Genomic DNA, 17,831 nt, shown 5'->3' with positions numbered 1-17,831 from the left:
GTAGGAGAAGAGGAGAGGAGACAGAAAAGTAGGCTGTCAGGAGAGAACAGAAGATCCCTAGTACTCAGCCAAAGGGAAAGGGGACAGGGATGGCCCACGGCTGGGAAAAGCAATAAAAAGCAGCATTATCTTGGCGTGTGTGTATGTTCAGCTCTCAGGAGAGGGAGATACTCAGCTGGCTCAGTGGAATTCTTACTAAGAAGAAGGTTCTCTTTTGCTTTAATGACTTTGTCTCCATTTAATTGTATCTAAGAGTTTGTTTATTTCTAACATCTCTCTCCCAGCAGCTCAGAGCTGCATTGCACAGCGCTCGCTGTGTGCCAGAGAACACAAAGCCGGCTGGCCTGGTGGGCCTGAATATTTCTGCCAAACACTCTGCATCTCACACCTTTGCTCTGGCTGAGTGCAGAACTGCAGGATTGCAGGCGCTTCCTGCCAGAGCTGTGTGAGGCGCTGGCTCCTGCAGACGTGCCCTGCCAAGCTGTCCCTGCCTCACGCTGGCCTCGCTTGCCCTGGCAGAAGTGCCGGGCCTGAAGGAGGCTGCCCTGTGCTCCAGCCTGCCGAGCAGCCCGGCTCCCTGCCCCGGTGCCCAGAGTGCTGCACACACTGCTGACCTTGGCCAGGAGTTGCAGGCCAGCCGGCAGAAGAGGAGGAATCCTCAGCCAGCCCAGTGGCCCTCGGCTGCCCTTGGCCTTTCTCTGCTCCTGGGCACACTCCAGACGGCCAATGCCTCCAGGCCAGGCTGTGCCCAGCACGGCTGCGCTTCCCCTCGGCAGCAGCCAGCTGCCACCTGGGCTCTGAGAGCGCAGGATTCGCCTGCTCCCAGGAACAGGCACCCAGGGCCCGGCTGCTGCCTCTTGCAGCTCCAAGGGCCTCCTTCCAGCCTGCCTCTGCCGGGGCTCAGCCTGCTCCGGGCTCTGCCGGGGCTCTGCTGGGGCTCCAGCCCGGGCAAGGCCGGGCCCACTCTCACCCCACAGGGGCTGACAGCTCTGCACCACAGGAGACCTTGCTGAGCACCCTCTCTGATCTTTCTGCTTTCTCACTTGAGTAAGGCTCTCCTCCAGCCAAAGAGATTGCATTTAGGGATCCAAATCCAAGTGGCAGGAGCCCCAATGCTCTCCAGTCACAGCTGAACGCCTGCATCTGCACAGGATGATGTTTGGGCTGCCCCATTCTTCCTTTGGTTTTGCCTTCAAATGCCATTGCTCTTTCTGCCTCATCTAGAAGTGTCACAGATGTGCCAAAATGGGCTAGTGGGCCATATTTCAAAGGCAGTGTGGTCTGGAGATGATGAATGAAGAACCTTCACCACTTGCAAACCATACCAAAGAAGCCATAAGCATGTCTTAGCACCAATAAAAAACCACTGGCAATTTAGAAGAAAATGCTGAACTTTCTGAAGGGGTCAGAAGGAGGTGAATCTTCCAAATGAGTAGTTGTTTCAGAAACTTTATTTGATAACAATACTACTCTATAAACCTGTACTACAAAACTACTCAACAATCCTACTCTAGAGTCCTACTCTACAATCCTACTCTAAGTTAGTTAGGAAGATAACATCTTGATTTTTACATTCTTGTCTCCTTCTTCTTCTTCTTCATTACTGAGTTGATGAGTGGTACCAGGGTGGACGCTGGCTTGGCTGAAGTTACAAATGGATGCTGTACACAGGGAAAAAAAAAAAACAAACCACAAAGAACAGTGAACCATGACTTTCCAAGCTCAGTGCTTTACAGACTCAATCAGGATTCCTCTAGTTCCTAGAAAGACACAGAAAGAGGAGCGATGGGATCATCTGCTACCCAACAGTCATGTGCAGGACCTTGCCATCCCAGACAAACCTGGCCCAGAATGCCATTCATCTGTTTTTCCTGGTTTCTTCATCTTGTTGGGATCTTTCTCCTGCCAGTGCTCTAGAAATAGTGCTTTCTGTCCCTGGGGTTTCTTCCTTTCAGAAACTCCAATGACTCACATAGTTCCCTGCCTTTGAAAGACAGTGCTAATTCCTACAGGGACAGAAAGCAGTATCTACCTTTCCATGCCCTGCCCCTCGTGTGCTGGATGGCACCTTCCTTCCCAGCAGGGCCAGCCCAGTGGCACTGGGCCCTGCAGTTCCCCCTCTGCCACACAACCTGGCAGTAACCCTGGCACAGTTCCCGTCTGCTTGAGCATGCCAGGCAGCAGATGGGGCTGGGACAAGTCCCTCCCAGCTGTCCCTGTTTGGGTGCCAGAAACCTCTAAGGGTGGGCTGGGGGGTACAAACCAGGGCCCCTCAGAGGCTCCCAGTGAGCCCCCCACAGCCCCTCCTGCCCACAGCCAAATCTCTGACTGCTCAGCTGGGACTGGCTTCCTTGGGTTCCTCCACCACCATTTCATGTCTCTGTACCGTGCATTGCTCTGCTTCAATTCTTTTGCCATTAGATAAAACTGAACACCCCACCAAATTACAAAAGAGGGTGACAGGAACAGTCAGAGGACAGAGCAACTCTCCTCTCTGGAAATGCGGAGAGAGGAGGAGTTATTCAGTTTTGTGAAGAATAGGCCCCAGGGAGGCTTTATTGCCACTTTCCAAGACTTCAGAGTGGCTCTGAAGAAAGTGAGGGACATCTTTTTTAACAGGGCCAGTTACAATAGGATGTGGGTGAATATTTTTAAACAAAATGGGGATCAAGTCAGAGTAGGCCTAAGGAAGAACTTGCTTACTCAGAGCATGGTGCAACCCTGGCACAGCTTGCCCCAAGAGCTTGTAGCTGCCCCATCCCTGCAACCATTCTGGCTCCGGTGGCAAAGGGCTCTGAGCAACCTGATCTCTGTAAAGATGTCCCTGCTCATTGCAGGACACTTGCACCACAGGACCTTTACAGGGCCCTGCCAGCCCAGCCCAGTCTGGGATTCCTCACGATTTTCATTTGAAGAGCAGCAAGAGTGGAGGTGAGGAGGAAGGGGGCTCATCTGATGCCTTGGACTTGAGTGGAGGAGGAGCCCATCCCTCAGAGCCTGTTTCACCTGCAGCCCCTTCACATTTTACCTGCAGGAGCTCCTTGGCAGACCAGCGCCGCTCCTCGTCTGTCTGCAGGCAGCAGCTCAGGAAGTCACGCAGGCAAGGCGAGAATCGGTTGGGCTGCCGCAGCTGTGGTCTCTCTCCCCTGGCTATCAGGAGTTTAACCTGGGGAAAAAGGAGACACGAGGCTCCACCTGCTTCTTTCCCATCTGTAACTGCTCTCCCAGATCCCATTGATTAAGCTCCACTCTGCAGTGGCAGTTTCTGCCCTGGCAGAGACCCAGAGATGACTTTCCTTTACCAACCCAAAACCCCAAACTCCAATGCAGCCACAGCTTTTCCAACATCCCACAGATCTGGCCTTGGCAGCTGATTTCATTGACTGACCTAGGCAGTGGGAACTATATCAGCAAAAGCACATTTCCTTCCCTGAGGATTCACACCAACTTGAGAGGCTTTTTGGAAGAGGGACTTTGCTATACTAACTCTACTGTTTCCCAAGGATTAGTACGTGAAAAATATCTCTTCAGTGCTTGTTGGTCCCTTAAGCACAGCTGCTATAAAACAAAACTAATCAATGTTTTTGCTTTGTTCTTGAAAACAGTGGGAATTGGAAGGAAAGAAAGGAAATCCACCAGCTATTCCTCAGGTAAGGAAACAAACATTTTTGCAATCTCATATTCAATACATACACATTAAGATGCATGCACAAATATATTGAGGTGAAAATGCCTGCTTGGGTGCACAGGTGCCACCTGCAGCTCTGTCTCTCAGCTGCAAGTTTCAGCTTCTTTATGTGACAAAAGGAAACCTTTTCAGGGTCAAATCAGAAGAACTGCCGTGCCTATGGTCACCCTCTGCTCATTTGGATACTCAAGTCAATGCATTAAAGGTGTGCCCATCGCAGAAAGTGTCGGGTAAGAAATGGGAGGTTTGGCAGGATCTCCATGACTCCAGGCTGAGGCCTGGTCTCCATAATAGTGCCCATCACAATACTAACAGCTCTGTGCTGGTGGCACTGAAATAGATGGTGACCAAAGAGGCTTTATTATTATCCTCTTCAACCCAGAGGAAAATTTCCAAGCCTAAAACAACAAACACATTCCCCTTGAGTATGAATAATTATGGCAGCTTTCTTTCCTTTTCCCACACCACCAGAGGTCACAAAGGGGGTTTTATCCTGTCCCTCTGCAGCTATGCTTAGCCACTGGCCGTGGTGGGGAGCTGGAGTCCTCACTATCATTAGAACTGTGCAGGCCAGGGACAGCCCTGCTCCTATAGTAAAGAAACACAGCACCGGTGTCAACTGCCCACGTTGGATCCCAGCCCAGGCACCTGCCTGCAAGCTCATCAACTTGTTAAAGTACCAAGGAACAACCAAGAGTTTGGCATACAATTCTAACTGCAGTCGGAGAAAAATGCATCCAAAACTTATCCAGGCCACCCACACACATGATAAGTTTATAAGACCCACAGGATTTGGAAAAGATGCTACAGTATAGAGGAAAATTGATGTGCTGTGGTTCAAAAAGGAAAAAAGAGAGCAGAACTACTTGGGCATTGCTTTGCTGGTTGTTTCTTTTTTGCTTTTTCTTTTTCTATAAAACTCAAGCTGGGAAGACTCAATGTCCATTTCAAAGGATATTTATCACACATCCAACCGTTCCACTGAAAACTTCCTGTCCTTCAGAGACAGAGCTCCATCAGGATTCAAAAAGCAAACGAGAAATGTCAGGCATGGCTGCAGGCCAAAATGGCAGGTTTCTAAACTGGTTAGGTTTCTGAACTGGTTAGGTTTCTGAACTGCCACTTCCCTTTCTGATGCAACCAAAGCTACAGCAGGTGCTGATGTGTTGCAGGGACATTTTTAGAAGGGGACCTTGGTGGAAGTGGTGCCAGCTGATGGCAATGGGATTTTGTCCAGTGGGACACAGAACATGGGACAGCTGAGAAAGACAGTGGGATCAGTGAGTATTTGCACCTTACCAAGACAGGAGTTGCATTCCAGTAAGGAACTTCTCGTTCCACCATTTCGATGCCCACGATTCCCAAAGACCATATGTCCACTTTGGGGCCATATGGTTGACCTGTCACCACTTCAGGCGCCAGCCACCCAGAAGTGCGGGCCACGGAGCTCCGTCTGCCCTGCTCAGGGGTGAGCTGAGCAAAGAGGCCAAAATCAGCTGTGGAGAAAACAACAAACCATGAAAGTCAGCTCCAATTAGGAAACCAAGCAAAAGAATTCCCCACTCTCAGGCTAAGAATGTGCTGTTGAATCTCTTGGAGAACTGTCCATGCTTGATTTCCTCAGGGCTTTAGCCAAGGGAGTATAGAACTGGCCACTTCCAAAAAACCCCAGGTTTTTTAACGCTGCTCACAGCAGTGGACTTTATTCCCCTGAAGCTTTAGATTGTAGCTCCCTCTGTCTGGAAGGGACACACACAGAGCAAGGCCTCTCTTGACTGCTTGTGGTTCCTTATACCTCTGTGCATGTTGCAACTGTGCCTTCAGCTCGCAGCAGGGGTCCCTGCGCTGCCACCAGCACCATTTTTGGGGAGCTGGCTGTCACTCCAAGCAGCCCCACACCCACATCCCTGGAACGCTGCACCTGACCAAGAATATACTGACCCAGCTTGACAGAGCCGTCGGTTTTGAGAAGGATCTTGCTGCTCTTCACATCTTGGTGGATCACATTGTTTGAATGAAGAAAATCCAGTCCTTGCAGGCACTGAGAAAGAAAACAGGAACAGGAGGACAAAAATGAGTGATGTGATTTCATCATACAAGAAAGGAAACAGCTCCAAAAGATTTCCTCTCCAGGGGAATGGGGAGTAATGGCAGAAGAGTAATGGCCACTGAGAGGAAGAGCTTGCTGCTCCAACACTTGCAGAGCAGGTCCTTTCTGAGGAAAGGCACGTCAGCTTTTGAAAGAGCAACAGCACCTGCTGTTGTAGGCTGTCCCCTGCAAACCAGCCAGGATGACTCCTGCTGCAGTGGACGTGCTTTTTCCATGCAGAGGACAAAGAAGGGGTTTTGTCAAGAAAGGAAAAGTCCATCCCTTTGGTGTGAAGTGGATCGCTTTTGGGTGGGAGGCTGCATGACAAAGATTTTCTTGCTGGCCTCAGCACGGGCTTGGAAGTATCACATCAGTCACCTTCCAGAAGCAAAGAGCATTTTGGCTGCACTCCTATCCTTTTTAACTGAGGACTGTGAGAAATGAGTCTCTCTTTTTTCTTTGCTGCTCGTTTCAAATCCTGCCACCAGCACCTTTGCTTTCACAGGCAAGGAATGCAGTGAAGACAGACTCCATGCAAACATTTAGAGAGGCAGGGTGGAGAGCAGCAAATATAAATACAAGAGACAGAGTGACAATTCAACAGCAGGAGATAAGAGTACTGGCATTGAGTACAGGGAGTGCAGGGGCACGGGCAGGCCTTTCACTTGAGATGCTTTTACTTGCCCATAGCATAGCAGCCACACAGAAACAAAGCTTGGCACAGGAAATCACTCCAGCTCTGAGACCCTGTTCCCCAGACAATCCCGCCCAAGCCCTTGGAAACACAGATGGGATTGCTGACCTCCCGACTGATGGCTGCTGTCTCATCTTCAGACAGGTAGGTCTTGCTGATGACATCACTCAGAGTGCCTCCATCCATGTACTCCATAACCAGCCAGAGTTCCTCACCCACAAGGTAGCTGAAAGAAGGAAACAAGGGTGTGGAGATGAACATGCATGGCTAGGTTGTTTTCTTGACTGATTCCTGTTTCCAGGTCCCTTTGTGACAAGGACAGAATCAAAGGAATAGACATTCCCTTTCAGCTGTGCGTTGTTTGCAATCTGCACAGTCTCAAGAAGAAAGGCATAGCTGTGAAGAAAGAGATATCTTAGATGGGCAGCAAGTCAAAAATGCATTTTAGTAAGAGATAGAAAACCTGTCACCCTGTGTTTCTGGGAAAAAGCACCTAGTCTTCCTGGCATGCAAAGCAATGGAAAAGAGGGGAAACAATCCAAGGAAAATCCATGTTAGTTTACCCGGACATAAAAAGACACTTGAATAAAATCACGCCCCAAAACAAAGTGGTGGCTGTGAACTTACAGGCTATTGATTTAGTAAGATATGACTGATGTAGGTTTCTGAATAATTTTCAAACTATGTGTGTCAGAGAAGACTCATGCAGACAAGATGCACTCTCTTCCCATCCATTGGAGATGAAAAGAGCAATAATAATTAACCTATAATTATAGTTCTATTTTCTGCCAGTGACCAAAGTGGGATTTTACCTTGCACGTTTGCCATATGTAAACAAACATTCACAACAACTCACCTGTCTAAATAGTTGACCAGGTTGAGATTCCTACTCATTTTCATGACCATGAGTTCATTGACTTTTAGTTCCTTCTTCCTCAGTCCTTGAAGATGTATTTTCTTTATGGCCAACTAAAATGACATTGAAAATCAGTAAGTTGAGAAGTTGGTGGCATGAGACCACAATGCACATGGAGTGAGTGATTTTGCAATGACACAGCTGAGCTGTGCCAAACTGCCTTGTGATGAGGCACTGCAGTAACAGTGCAATTCCAACAGCCCATTTCTCTGCTCCCTTGGGGGCCAGTTACAGGACATGTGGGGCCACTGACGTTTTGCCTTGAGACACCACTTGGTAATAGTGGTGTCTCAGCTATCACCCACAAACCTCTGACCACACTCTCTGCTGCTCTTTCTAGGATTCAGAAGAAGTAATCCATGCCTTAATACTCTGTGGATACATCTTGGGCTATGGGCAGGGCTTAGGGCTTTTAGGGCACCTTACAGATCTCTCCCTACGTGCAGTTCCCAAGTACAGCACTGCAGGTGGCTAAGGAACTACCAGTAACTTTCAGATGTATTTGCTGGCAGCCAGAAATGAGGATCCAAGACTCTGAAGCTGTAGCCCCAAAGAGCAGTGAGCTGCTCGAAGGCACCACCTTTGTTTTAGCAATGGAGAGCGAGCGAGCGCGTCCTTCTCTGAAAGGAACCGCTGCCCTCCGTGCCTTCCTTCCGAGGAAGGCTGAGGAGGACAAAGTCCCAAATGTATTTTGCAGGCTGGCACCAGTCTGTGCTTCTTGTGCCTTCTCAGCATAGCTCTGCCCAAAGGTCCAGCCACAGCTCACACCAGAGGGGAAAGCCCCTCAAGAGCAGCAGAGTTTGCAGGGCCTGTTGACATTTACCTCTCTTCCTGTGGCATTGATAAGTGCTCTGCAAACATCTCCAAAAGTCCTAGAAACAAAACAGAAGCAGAGAAAGGAGAAGCCATTTAGATCTTGCAGTGAGAGCCAGCCCACACAGGAGATCTGTGCTGTAAATGCCTAAAACCTGCAGGATGCATCTGGTTCTGCCAGAAGGCAGATGATGCATTTTCCTCTCAAGTGCATGGACGCTGGGCCTGTTCCTGAAGTGTTGGGGTTTACTGCCTCAGCTCCTAAAGACAGCTTCTTCTTTCACCACGGGCTTCACTTTCTAAACTGTGCAGTTTCTATCCTGACCACAGAGTATTTCCTTCAGCAAACTCTTGGAAAGAAATGTTCCTGAGAACTGTTCCTCACAGCTATCATGGAGCAGGTTGCTCATTCAGGCAAGCAAGATTCTTACCCTTTTATTAGTGTGGCTGTATGAATTAGAGATATTCAAAAATGCTAAAGAAATTAACACAGAACTGTTCCACACTTGGGTGACAAGGAGACCTTCCAGTTCCTGTTCCTTGATGCAGGCAAGACCTCGGCAGCACGGAGGTGTCTCTGACAATGCCTTCTGAGCCCACTCACAAATTCTGAGCAGCACTGAGAGATGGGACAATCTATCCCCAGTGTGAACATCTTTGCAGCTTGCCTGACTTTACGCTGGATAGACATTCCACCAGAAAAACACCTGGCCCGTGGTTATGTTGAAGTAACTGTGGTTGGACTCACCCGCTGCCAATATGTTCCAGCTCAGTGTATTTCATCAGGGGATTTTCAGTGGGGTTCACCAATTTCCCTGAGGGAAACAAAATGCAAGATGCTGACTTTAAAGCAGAGATCCCAGCTTCCAGGAGATACAAAAGGCAGCCCCTGTGCCTGGAGCTCTGAGCCCATTGTGATTGGCTGGGTAACAACAACAACCAGGCAGACAGCTCTGCAGCACAGGTGGCCAGCACAGAGACTGATTTTCTACAGCAGTTCCTGTGGAGAAACATCCTTAAATGTCCCCATGATACCAAACTCAGGAGAAACATTTGGTACAGCTATGCTGACACCTGCACACAATGCACTGTCCCTCAGACAAGAAATAGAGCAGACGTACTCAGCAGCTCCAGGGAGTCACCCTCGATCTCCTGTTGCTGAGCAGCAGCTGGGTCAGTGCGGGAGGTGAACAAACTTCCCCGGCTCCACTTCTCAGGTTGGGGAGCAAAGGCTCCTTTAGACAATGCTACTGCTGCTGCTGCTGCAGCAGGTTTGGTGACAGAGCCTGTGTAGATCTGAGAGAAGAAATGAGTTGATGTCAGAAAGGTGGCTGGCATAGGTGACCCTGAGATCCCCTATTGAAATGCAAGCCCTTAGGAAGGTGCTGTCAGCCACATGCAGGGCTCTTCAATGTTTTTTTTTCTGATGTCCACTTCTCAAACTGGATGGGTCAAAACCAAAAGCAAGTTTTACTTGAGTTTGTGGCCAGATTCATGTTCCATTTTCACGGATTTTCCAAAGGATGACTGCCACAATGACCATTCCACCTCCTCTCAAGGATTCTTTTTCCCCTTCAAGGGCTGCAGACACCCTTGCAGCTCCTTGCTCAAGTGTTCTGCCTCCTCCCACTGTCCTTTTTCCTGCACCATCTTAAGGTCATACTCAACCTGTAGCACTTCTGGTGGGGATGGTACCTGTGCCTCACTCCTAACTTGGGGCTCTTCATTGCCAGAAATTCGCTGGAAGTCTTCGCAGACTGCCCGGTAAGATGTCAACACTTGCACCTCAAATCAAACAGAACAAAGCAGTCAGACACTACAGCTTGTCCCTGTCAGCCAGGAGTCATTGACTGTGAGGAAAGGCAAAGAACAGATTGACAGGGGATACAGGCAGCTTGGTTCAATCCCCTATCTAGGTCACCATAATCCCCTGTAAAACACCTCAAGAAACAAGGCCATTCAGCAGCCCAGGAAGTGTCCATCAGAGCAGCTGTGATACAGACCACAGCAGGATGGCACTCAGAGGCATGGCCCCACTCCCTGCTGCTCTGCAGTGGAAAGGCAAGGGGGGCAGAAACCACCAGTTTGCTGGCTGCAGTGACTGCATCCCTCTTTCACTCACTTGCTTTTCTAGAGCCTGAGGGAGGCGATTAGCTTTCTCTCTGATAATTTTCATTTCTTCCTCAAGCCTCTTCTCCCATGCCTTGATCCTAGCGTGAGCTATCTGAAGCTCTGCGTTCAGCTGTTCCTTCATGTTCTCTAAAAAACAAGTGAGAGGATGTTTCATGAGTGGAGTGGCTGCCACTCTTTCACTCACCTGGTTTTGTTGATCGCCCCTCTGCTGATTGAGGTTCTCCTCTTGAATTCTTCTCATGTCTTCCTTGTTCCTGCTCTTCACTGCCATGATGGCACTCTGAGCTTCGGGCAGCTCTGCTTGTGGCTCTGCCTTGATGTTCTGTACACACAAATGCAGAGCAAGTGACTGGGAGCTGCCATCAGGCTCAGCTTTTTCCTCTTGCAGCCTCAAAAATCACATTTATTCAGCCCCTTCTTTCTGCTTCCCTCCCCACATCTGCTTCCAATATAACCCTCCTATCCCAGTGCTGATCTCTGCAGATTCCAAAGCTCTGTGCTTCCAGTGCCCGTGGGACTCCTGGCCTCCTCAGTCCCAAGAGCTCTGCTTTATGCCCCTCTTCCTGCCCTTCCCTCTGTCCCCTGGCCAGTCAGGCTTACCTGGCCATTCTCCTGTGGCTCTTCCACCTGCTGCCTGAGCTGCTCTTCCTGCTCTCGGGCTGGGAACAGCTCTCCCTGAGTCTGCCATGGCATCTCTGATGAAGCAATCTGCTCCTCCTCTTTCTCTAGAAGCACCTGCACAGAAAGCAAGAGAAGATGGGTTTCAATTTCCCATATGAGCTTTGTGGGTCAAGACTCAAAGACTGCTGGGCTCACAAGTTCCAAAAGCACTGTGCTGCTGCTCTCTTGGGTCATTCTCTGTTCAAGGGGAGGCACAGATTCCAAAGTGACCCTGGCCCTACAATCAGGGGCCATCTGGGACTGAAGCTCCAACAGCCTCTCAGGCAGCTGAGGTTGGGAAGGTGTGGCATTTCTCAGGGGTCTGCTGAGGGCCTCCCTCTGCTTCTGCCATGTCCTGTTTGTCTTTCAGTAGTGACTGACACCCTGCCCTGTCCCACAGCTCCATCCTAGCTCTGCAGGTGGCTTCCTGGGTGAGCTCACTCCTTGTGAGAGACACTTCTGGAGTTCTCTTCACCCCCTAAAACCTGTAATTCTTCCACCTCTCAAGGACAGGCAGAAAATTAAAAGATTTAACTAGGGGCTTTAGGGAAGAAGAGACTGGAGGAGGCAAACGGCTCTGAGGGGAAAAAACCACCATATCTGGAGGGGAAACATCTCTCTGTGCTCAGAATCAGTCAATGAAATGTGTTCTCTAGTCCTCTCCTGAACGTGATGCTTTAGCATGTGGAATTTTGCTTCTCCAACTGCTTTGGACTAGAGCCAGGAAGATTCAATATGTAAATTTTACATAGCATAGATAGATAGATAGATAGATAGATAGACAGACAGATGCATCTCACTCTCTACAATCTCTACTGTTGCTTTCTGTTGCTACACACATCAACACTCAGTAGCCAGTGCCCCGATCATGAGCGATCCTGAACGTGATCTCCTGTTGCTTCAATAAACCACACTCTTGGGGAATCTGGAGTGTGTAGGTCCTTATGGAAAGTGATCAGATCCAAAGCACTGCACTGGGAACTGCCCTCTTTGTGCATCTGTGATCGAGCAACTTCTTTTCTTGGACTAGACCACACTGATGGTGCTAAAGTGGCAGGAATCAGAAATGCAGCCCAGCCATTATAAGCCTGTCTGATCTCAGAGGACCAGCTGGAATGCAAGGGCATTGATTTCCTGCTCAATGCCCACACACGACACACCCTGATTCAGGGGATTACAAGAAGGCCAGGGCAATGTTAATGTGAAGGCTAAATCAAGGCCCTACTGGCTGGGCTGAAACCAGAAGAATTCCTCCTGTAACAAGGACCCAGCCCCAACCGATGTGTTCCCAGGCAAAAAAACCTGCATCTTCCAGAATTGCAACTTTACAAAAGAGATATATAGCACAATTTCTCCAAGACCTGGAAAAGGACATGAAAGACAGAGGAATAGCAACCTGAATTACTGAAACAAGAGAAAATCATCAGATATACTCCTCACAGAAAACCAATAAACCACAAGATGCAAGTGTCACCCACTGCAGTGCGTAAAGTTCTTGGATGCAGTGAGGGGATGTTTGGTGGAGAAACAGCCCTTGTGCTGAGCACTGTCATGCAGGGATTGATGGAAGTCTGCCTGAAGGTCCCTCAAGAGCCTCCCATTGTCCAGGCTAAAGCTCCTTCAGCACCTCTTCACTGGCCTTGTGCTGCACCCCCTTGCCCAGCTCCCCTGTCCTTCTGTGCACACGCTGCAGCCCCTCAAGGACTTTCTGCTGCCAAGGGCCCACAAGTGCACCCAGCACTGCAGCTGTGGCCGCAGCGCTGCCCAGCACAGGGCCACGCTCACTGCCCTGCTCCTGCTGCCCCACTGCTGCTGACACAGGCCACCATGCCCTGGGCCTTCTTGGCCACCTGGCCACACGCTGCCTCATCTTCAGTGGCTCAAGGCCGCCAGCAGCCCTGGCTCCTTTTGGCCCACGCAGCTCCCCCGCCCCGATGGTGCCCATTTCACTTCAGATACAGCAGGCACCATTGCAAGATGGCCTTCCTGTTCTGAGCAACACAAGACAGCGGTCAAGGACTTGCAGCTTCCCTCCCACTCCAGGCTCCAAGGCACTTGCCAAAGCTGCAGACTACACCAAAATATGCTCCAACAGAAACTGGCCGCTTCTGCTTTTGGCCTCACAAGAAGGCTTTGCAACTCCACGCTTTGTTTCTTTGGCCACGCGGGACAAGAATGGCCCCCCACAGCTGCATGGACCACACAATCCTCCCCTTGTAGCTTATCAAGAGCCAAAAGACAGCTGGCCCAAAAGACACTGTACAAGTGAAGAACCACTCAAGGAAAGTACAGACTGCTTTCACAAGCCAAACACACCTTTCCAAAAAGGGAAAAGAAACACATAGCACTGCAGAAGCCAAGAGATAGAGCTTCCCTGAGCCAAGTGGCCAGATACTCTCCCACAGGCACCAGCCCTTTGCTGCCTCAACGTGATGGCTCAAAGGCCAAGTTCTGTGGTCGCTGCCTACAGGAAATCCCCAGCTCCAGGCAGGACTCCAGCACCCAGCATCCTCAGCCTGCAACAGCAAAGTGCTGGCTGCTCCAAACCTTGCAGCTCTGCCTTGCACTAAAGACAGCACTGCACACAACTGGCACTTACAAGATCTGAGTTTTCCGGTGTCACCACTGATGGAGGCTGGCGCTCATGACCCTCAGTTTGCTCCTCTTTGGCTTCTTCTCCAGGAGCAGTGGGAGCCAGGGGAGAGACAGCTCTTGCTTCTGTCATCTGTGGCAAGAGAGGAGCATGAGGGACAGGCCGGTACCTATGATGCAGAACCTCATTTCTTTTCAGATCTACCCACCACATTTTCTAAGAACAAATCATAATATTTGATAGCGACCCAGGCGTTTTAAATCACAGCCACCAAATTAAAATGGGCCATCTCAAGAGAACTCTAGATGGATATGAAGTTGATTTTCCTCCCTGGCTGCTATCAGCAAGCAAGGTTGTCTCGGAAAATGGAGCTTTTAGAGCTTGAAAGCACTGAAATGGAAAACGTGGAAAGCGACAGCAAGGCCTTTGCTACTGCTACTGCAGACGTGGAAAACTCAAACTGGATCACAATCCCATCCAGGGCAGGAGAAGGGCAGGAAACATTGTGCAGAAGCATCTTTGCTTGCTGGAAAGACAGGAGAATGAACAGGCCTTCTCGTGCTAGCAAATCAAGGAGCCAACAAACCACAAGATGCAAGTGTCACCCACTGCAGTGCGTAAAGCCCTTGGATGCAGTGAGGGGATGTTTGGTGGAGAAACAGCCCTTGTGCTGAGCACTGTCATGCAGGGATTGATGGAAGTCTGCCTGAAGGTCCCTCAAGAGCCTCCCATTGTCCAGGCTAAAGCTCCTTCAGCACCTCCTCACTGGCCTTGTGCTGCAACGCCTTGCCCAGCTCCCCTGTCCTTCTGTGCACGCGCTGCAGCCCCTCAAGGACTTTCTGCTGCCCAGGGGCCCACAAGTGCACCCAGCACTGCAGCTGTGGTCCCAGCGCTGCCCAGCACAGGGCCACGCTCACTGCCCTGCTACTGCTGCCCCACTGCTGCTGACACAGGCCACCATGCCCTGGGCCTTCTTGGCCACCTGGCCACACGCTGCCCCATCTTCAGTGGCTCAAGGCCGCCAGCAGCCCTGGCTCCTTTTGGCCCACGCAGCTCCCCCGCCCCAATGGTGCCCGTTTCACTTCAGATACAGCAGGCACCATTGCAAGGTGGCCTTCCTGTTCTGAGCAACACAAGACAGCGGTCAAGGACTTGCAGCTTCCCTCCCACTCCAGGCTCCAAGGCACTTGCCAAAGCTGCAGACTGCACCAAAATATGCAGCAAACGAAACTGGCTGCTTCTGCTTTTGGTCTCACAAGAAGGCTTTGCAACTCCACGCTTTATTTCTTTGGCCACACGGGACAAGACTGGCCCCCCACAGCTGCATGGACCACACAATCCTCCCCTTGTAGCTTATCAAGAGCCAAAAGACAGCTGGCCCAAAAGACACTGTACAAGTGAAGAACCACTCAAGGAAAGTGCAGACCGCTTTCACAAGCCAAACACACCTTTCCAAAAAGGGAAAAGAAACACATAGCATTGCAGAAGCCAAGAGATAGAGCTTCCCCGAGCCAAGCGGGCAGATACTCTCCCACAGGCACCAGCCCTTTGCTGCCTCAACATGACGGCTCAAAGGCCAAGTTCTGTGCTTGCTGCCTGCAGGAAATCCCCAGCTCCTGGCAGGACTCCAGCCCCCCGCATCCTCAGCCTGCAACAGCAAAGTGCTGGCTGCTCCAAACCTTGCAGCTCTGCCTTGCACTAAAGACAGCACTGCACACAACTGGCACTTACAAGATCTGAGTTTTCCGGTGTCACCACTGATGGAGGCTGGCGCTCATGACCCTCAGTTTGCTCCTCTTTGGCTTCTTCTCCAGGAGCAGTGGGAGCCAGGGGAGAGACAGCTCTTGCTTCTGTCATCTGTGGCAAGAGAGGAGCATGAGGGACAGGCCGGTACCTATGATGCAGAACCTCATTTCTTTTCAGATCTACCCACCACATTTTCTAAGAACAAATCATAATATTTGATAGCGACCCAGGCGTTTTAAATCACAGCCACCAAATTAAAATGGGCCATCTCAAGAGAACTCTAGATGGATATGAAGTTGATTTTCCTCCCTGGCTGCTATCAGCAAGCAAGGTTGTCTCAGAAAACGGAGCTTTTAGAGCTTGAAAGCACTGAAATGGAAAACGTGGAAAGCGACAGCAAGGCCTTTGCTACTGCTGCTGCAGACGTGGAAAACTCAAACTGGATCACAATCCCATCCAGGGCAGGAGAAGGGCAGGAAACATTGTGCAGAAGCATCTTTGCTTGCTGGAAAGACAGGAGAATGAACAGGCCTTCTCGTGCTAGCAAATCAAGGAGCCAACAAACCACAAGATGCAAGTGTCACCCACTGCAGTGCCTAAAGTTCTTGGATGCAGTGAGGGGATGTTTGGTGGAGAAACAGCCCTTGTGCTGAGCACTGTCATGCAGGGATTGATGGAAGTCTGCCTGAAGGTCCCTCAAGAGCTTCCCATTGTCCAGGCTAAAGCTCCTTCAGCACCTCTTCACTGGCCTTGTGCTGCACCCCCTTGCCCAGCTCCCCAGTCCTTCTGTGCACGCGCTGCAGCCCCTCAAGGACTTTCTGCTGCCAAGGGGCCCACAAGTGCACCCAGCACTGCAGCTGTGGCCCCAGCGCTGCCCAGCACAGGGCCACGCTCACTGCCCTGCTCCTGCTGCCCCACTGCTGCTGACACAGGCCACCATGCCCTGGGCCTTCTTGGCCACCTGGCCACGCGCTGCCTCATCTTCAGTGGCTCAAGGCCGCCAGCAACCCTGGCTCCTTTTGGCCCACGCAGCTCCCCCGCCCCTATGGTGCCCATTTCACTTCAGATACAGCAGGCACCATTGCAAGATGGCCTTCCTGTTCTGAGCAACACAAGACAGCGGTCAAGGACGTGCAGCTTCCCTCCCACTCCAGGCTCCAAGGCACTTGCCAAAGCTGCAGACTGCACCAAAATATGCACCAACAGAAACTGGCTGCTTCTGCTTTTGGCCTCACAAGAAGGCTTTGCAACTCCACGCTTTGTTTCTTTGGCCACGTGGGACAAGAATGGCCCCCCACAGCTGCATGGACCACACAATCCTCCCCTTGTAGCTTATCAAGAGCCAAAAGACAGCTGGCCCAAAAGACACTGTACAAGTGAAGAACTACGCAAGGAAAGTGCAGACTGCTTTCACAAGCCAAACACACCTTTCCAAAAAGGGAAAAGAAACAAACCAAGGCCTGGCACCTCCAGCACTCCCTCCTTTGCCCTTGGCCATAGCACTGCAGAAGCCAAGAGATAGAGCTTCCCTGAGCCAAGCGGCCAGACACTCTCCCACAGGCACCAGCCCTTTGCTGCCTCAACGTGATGGCTCAAAGGCCAAGTTCTGTGCTTGCTGCCTGCAGGAAATCCCCAGCTCCTGGCAGGACTCCAGCACCCAGCATCCTCAGCCTGCAACAGCAAAGTTCTGGCTGCTCCAAACCTTGCAGCTCTGCCTTGCACTAAAGACAGCACTGCACACAACTGGCACTTACAAGATCTGAGTTTTCCAGTGTCACCACTGATGGAGGCTGGCGCTCATGACCCTCAGTTTGCTCCTCTTTGGCTTCTTCTCCAGGAGCAGTGGGAGCCAGGGGAGAGACAGCTCTTGCTTCTGCCATCTGTGGCAAGAGAGGAGCATGAGGGACAGGCCGGTACCTATGATGCAGAACCTCATTTCTTTGCAGATCTACCCACCACATTTTCTAAGAACAAATCATAATATTTGATAGCGACCCAGGCGTTCTAAATCACAGCCACCAAATTAAAATGGGCCATCTCAAGAGAACTCTAGATGGATATGAAGTTGTTTTTCCTCCCTGCCTGCTATCAGCAAGCAAGGTTGTCTTGGAAAACGGAGCTTTTAGAGCTTGAAAGCACTGAAATGGAAAACGTGGAAAGCGACAGCAACGCCTTTGCTACTGCTCCTGCAGACGTGGAAAACTCAAACTGGATCACAATCCCATCCAGGGTAGGAGAAGGGCAGGAAACATTGTGCAGAAGCATCTTTGCTTGCTGGAAAGACAGGAGAATGAACAGGCCTTCTCGTGCTAGCAAATCAAGGAGCCAACAAACCACAAGATGCAAGTGTCACCCACTGCAGTGCGTAAAGTTCCTGGATGCAGCGAGGGGATGTTTGGTGGAGAAACAGCCCTTGTGCTGAGCACTGTCATGCAGGGATTGATGGAAGTCTGCCTGAAGGTCCCTCAAGAGCCTCCCATTGTCCAGGCTAAAGCTCCT

At 50.6% G+C, this 17,831-nt stretch overlaps 1 protein-coding gene across 1 annotated transcript; it reads right to left on the bottom strand.

Annotated features, from left to right (window-relative positions):
• Positions 1 to 1,435: 1,435 nt before the first annotated feature.
• LOC143692251 (serine/threonine-protein kinase PAK 3-like) lies at positions 1,436 to 17,212 on the bottom strand. The gene is made up of 13 exons (XM_077172156.1): positions 17,087 to 17,212; positions 10,934 to 11,068; positions 10,323 to 10,655; positions 9,896 to 9,985; positions 9,322 to 9,496; positions 8,949 to 9,015; positions 8,211 to 8,259; positions 7,328 to 7,440; positions 6,580 to 6,697; positions 5,630 to 5,729; positions 4,988 to 5,184; positions 3,029 to 3,166; positions 1,436 to 1,661 (listed from the first exon to the last, which is right to left on the bottom strand). Exons 1-13 carry the CDS (start codon positions 17,210 to 17,212, stop codon positions 1,569 to 1,571), a joined length of 1,734 nt encoding a protein of 577 aa, XP_077028271.1. The 3' UTR covers positions 1,436 to 1,568.
• Positions 17,213 to 17,831: the final 619 nt, after the last annotated feature.

Source organism: Agelaius phoeniceus, chromosome Z, assembly GCF_051311805.1.
Source record: "Agelaius phoeniceus isolate bAgePho1 chromosome Z, bAgePho1.hap1, whole genome shotgun sequence".
Lineage (NCBI taxonomy): Eukaryota > Metazoa > Chordata > Aves > Passeriformes > Icteridae > Agelaius > Agelaius phoeniceus.
The sequence above is the reverse complement of the archived record's forward strand: the minus strand, read 5'-3'. Positions and strand labels throughout refer to the sequence as shown.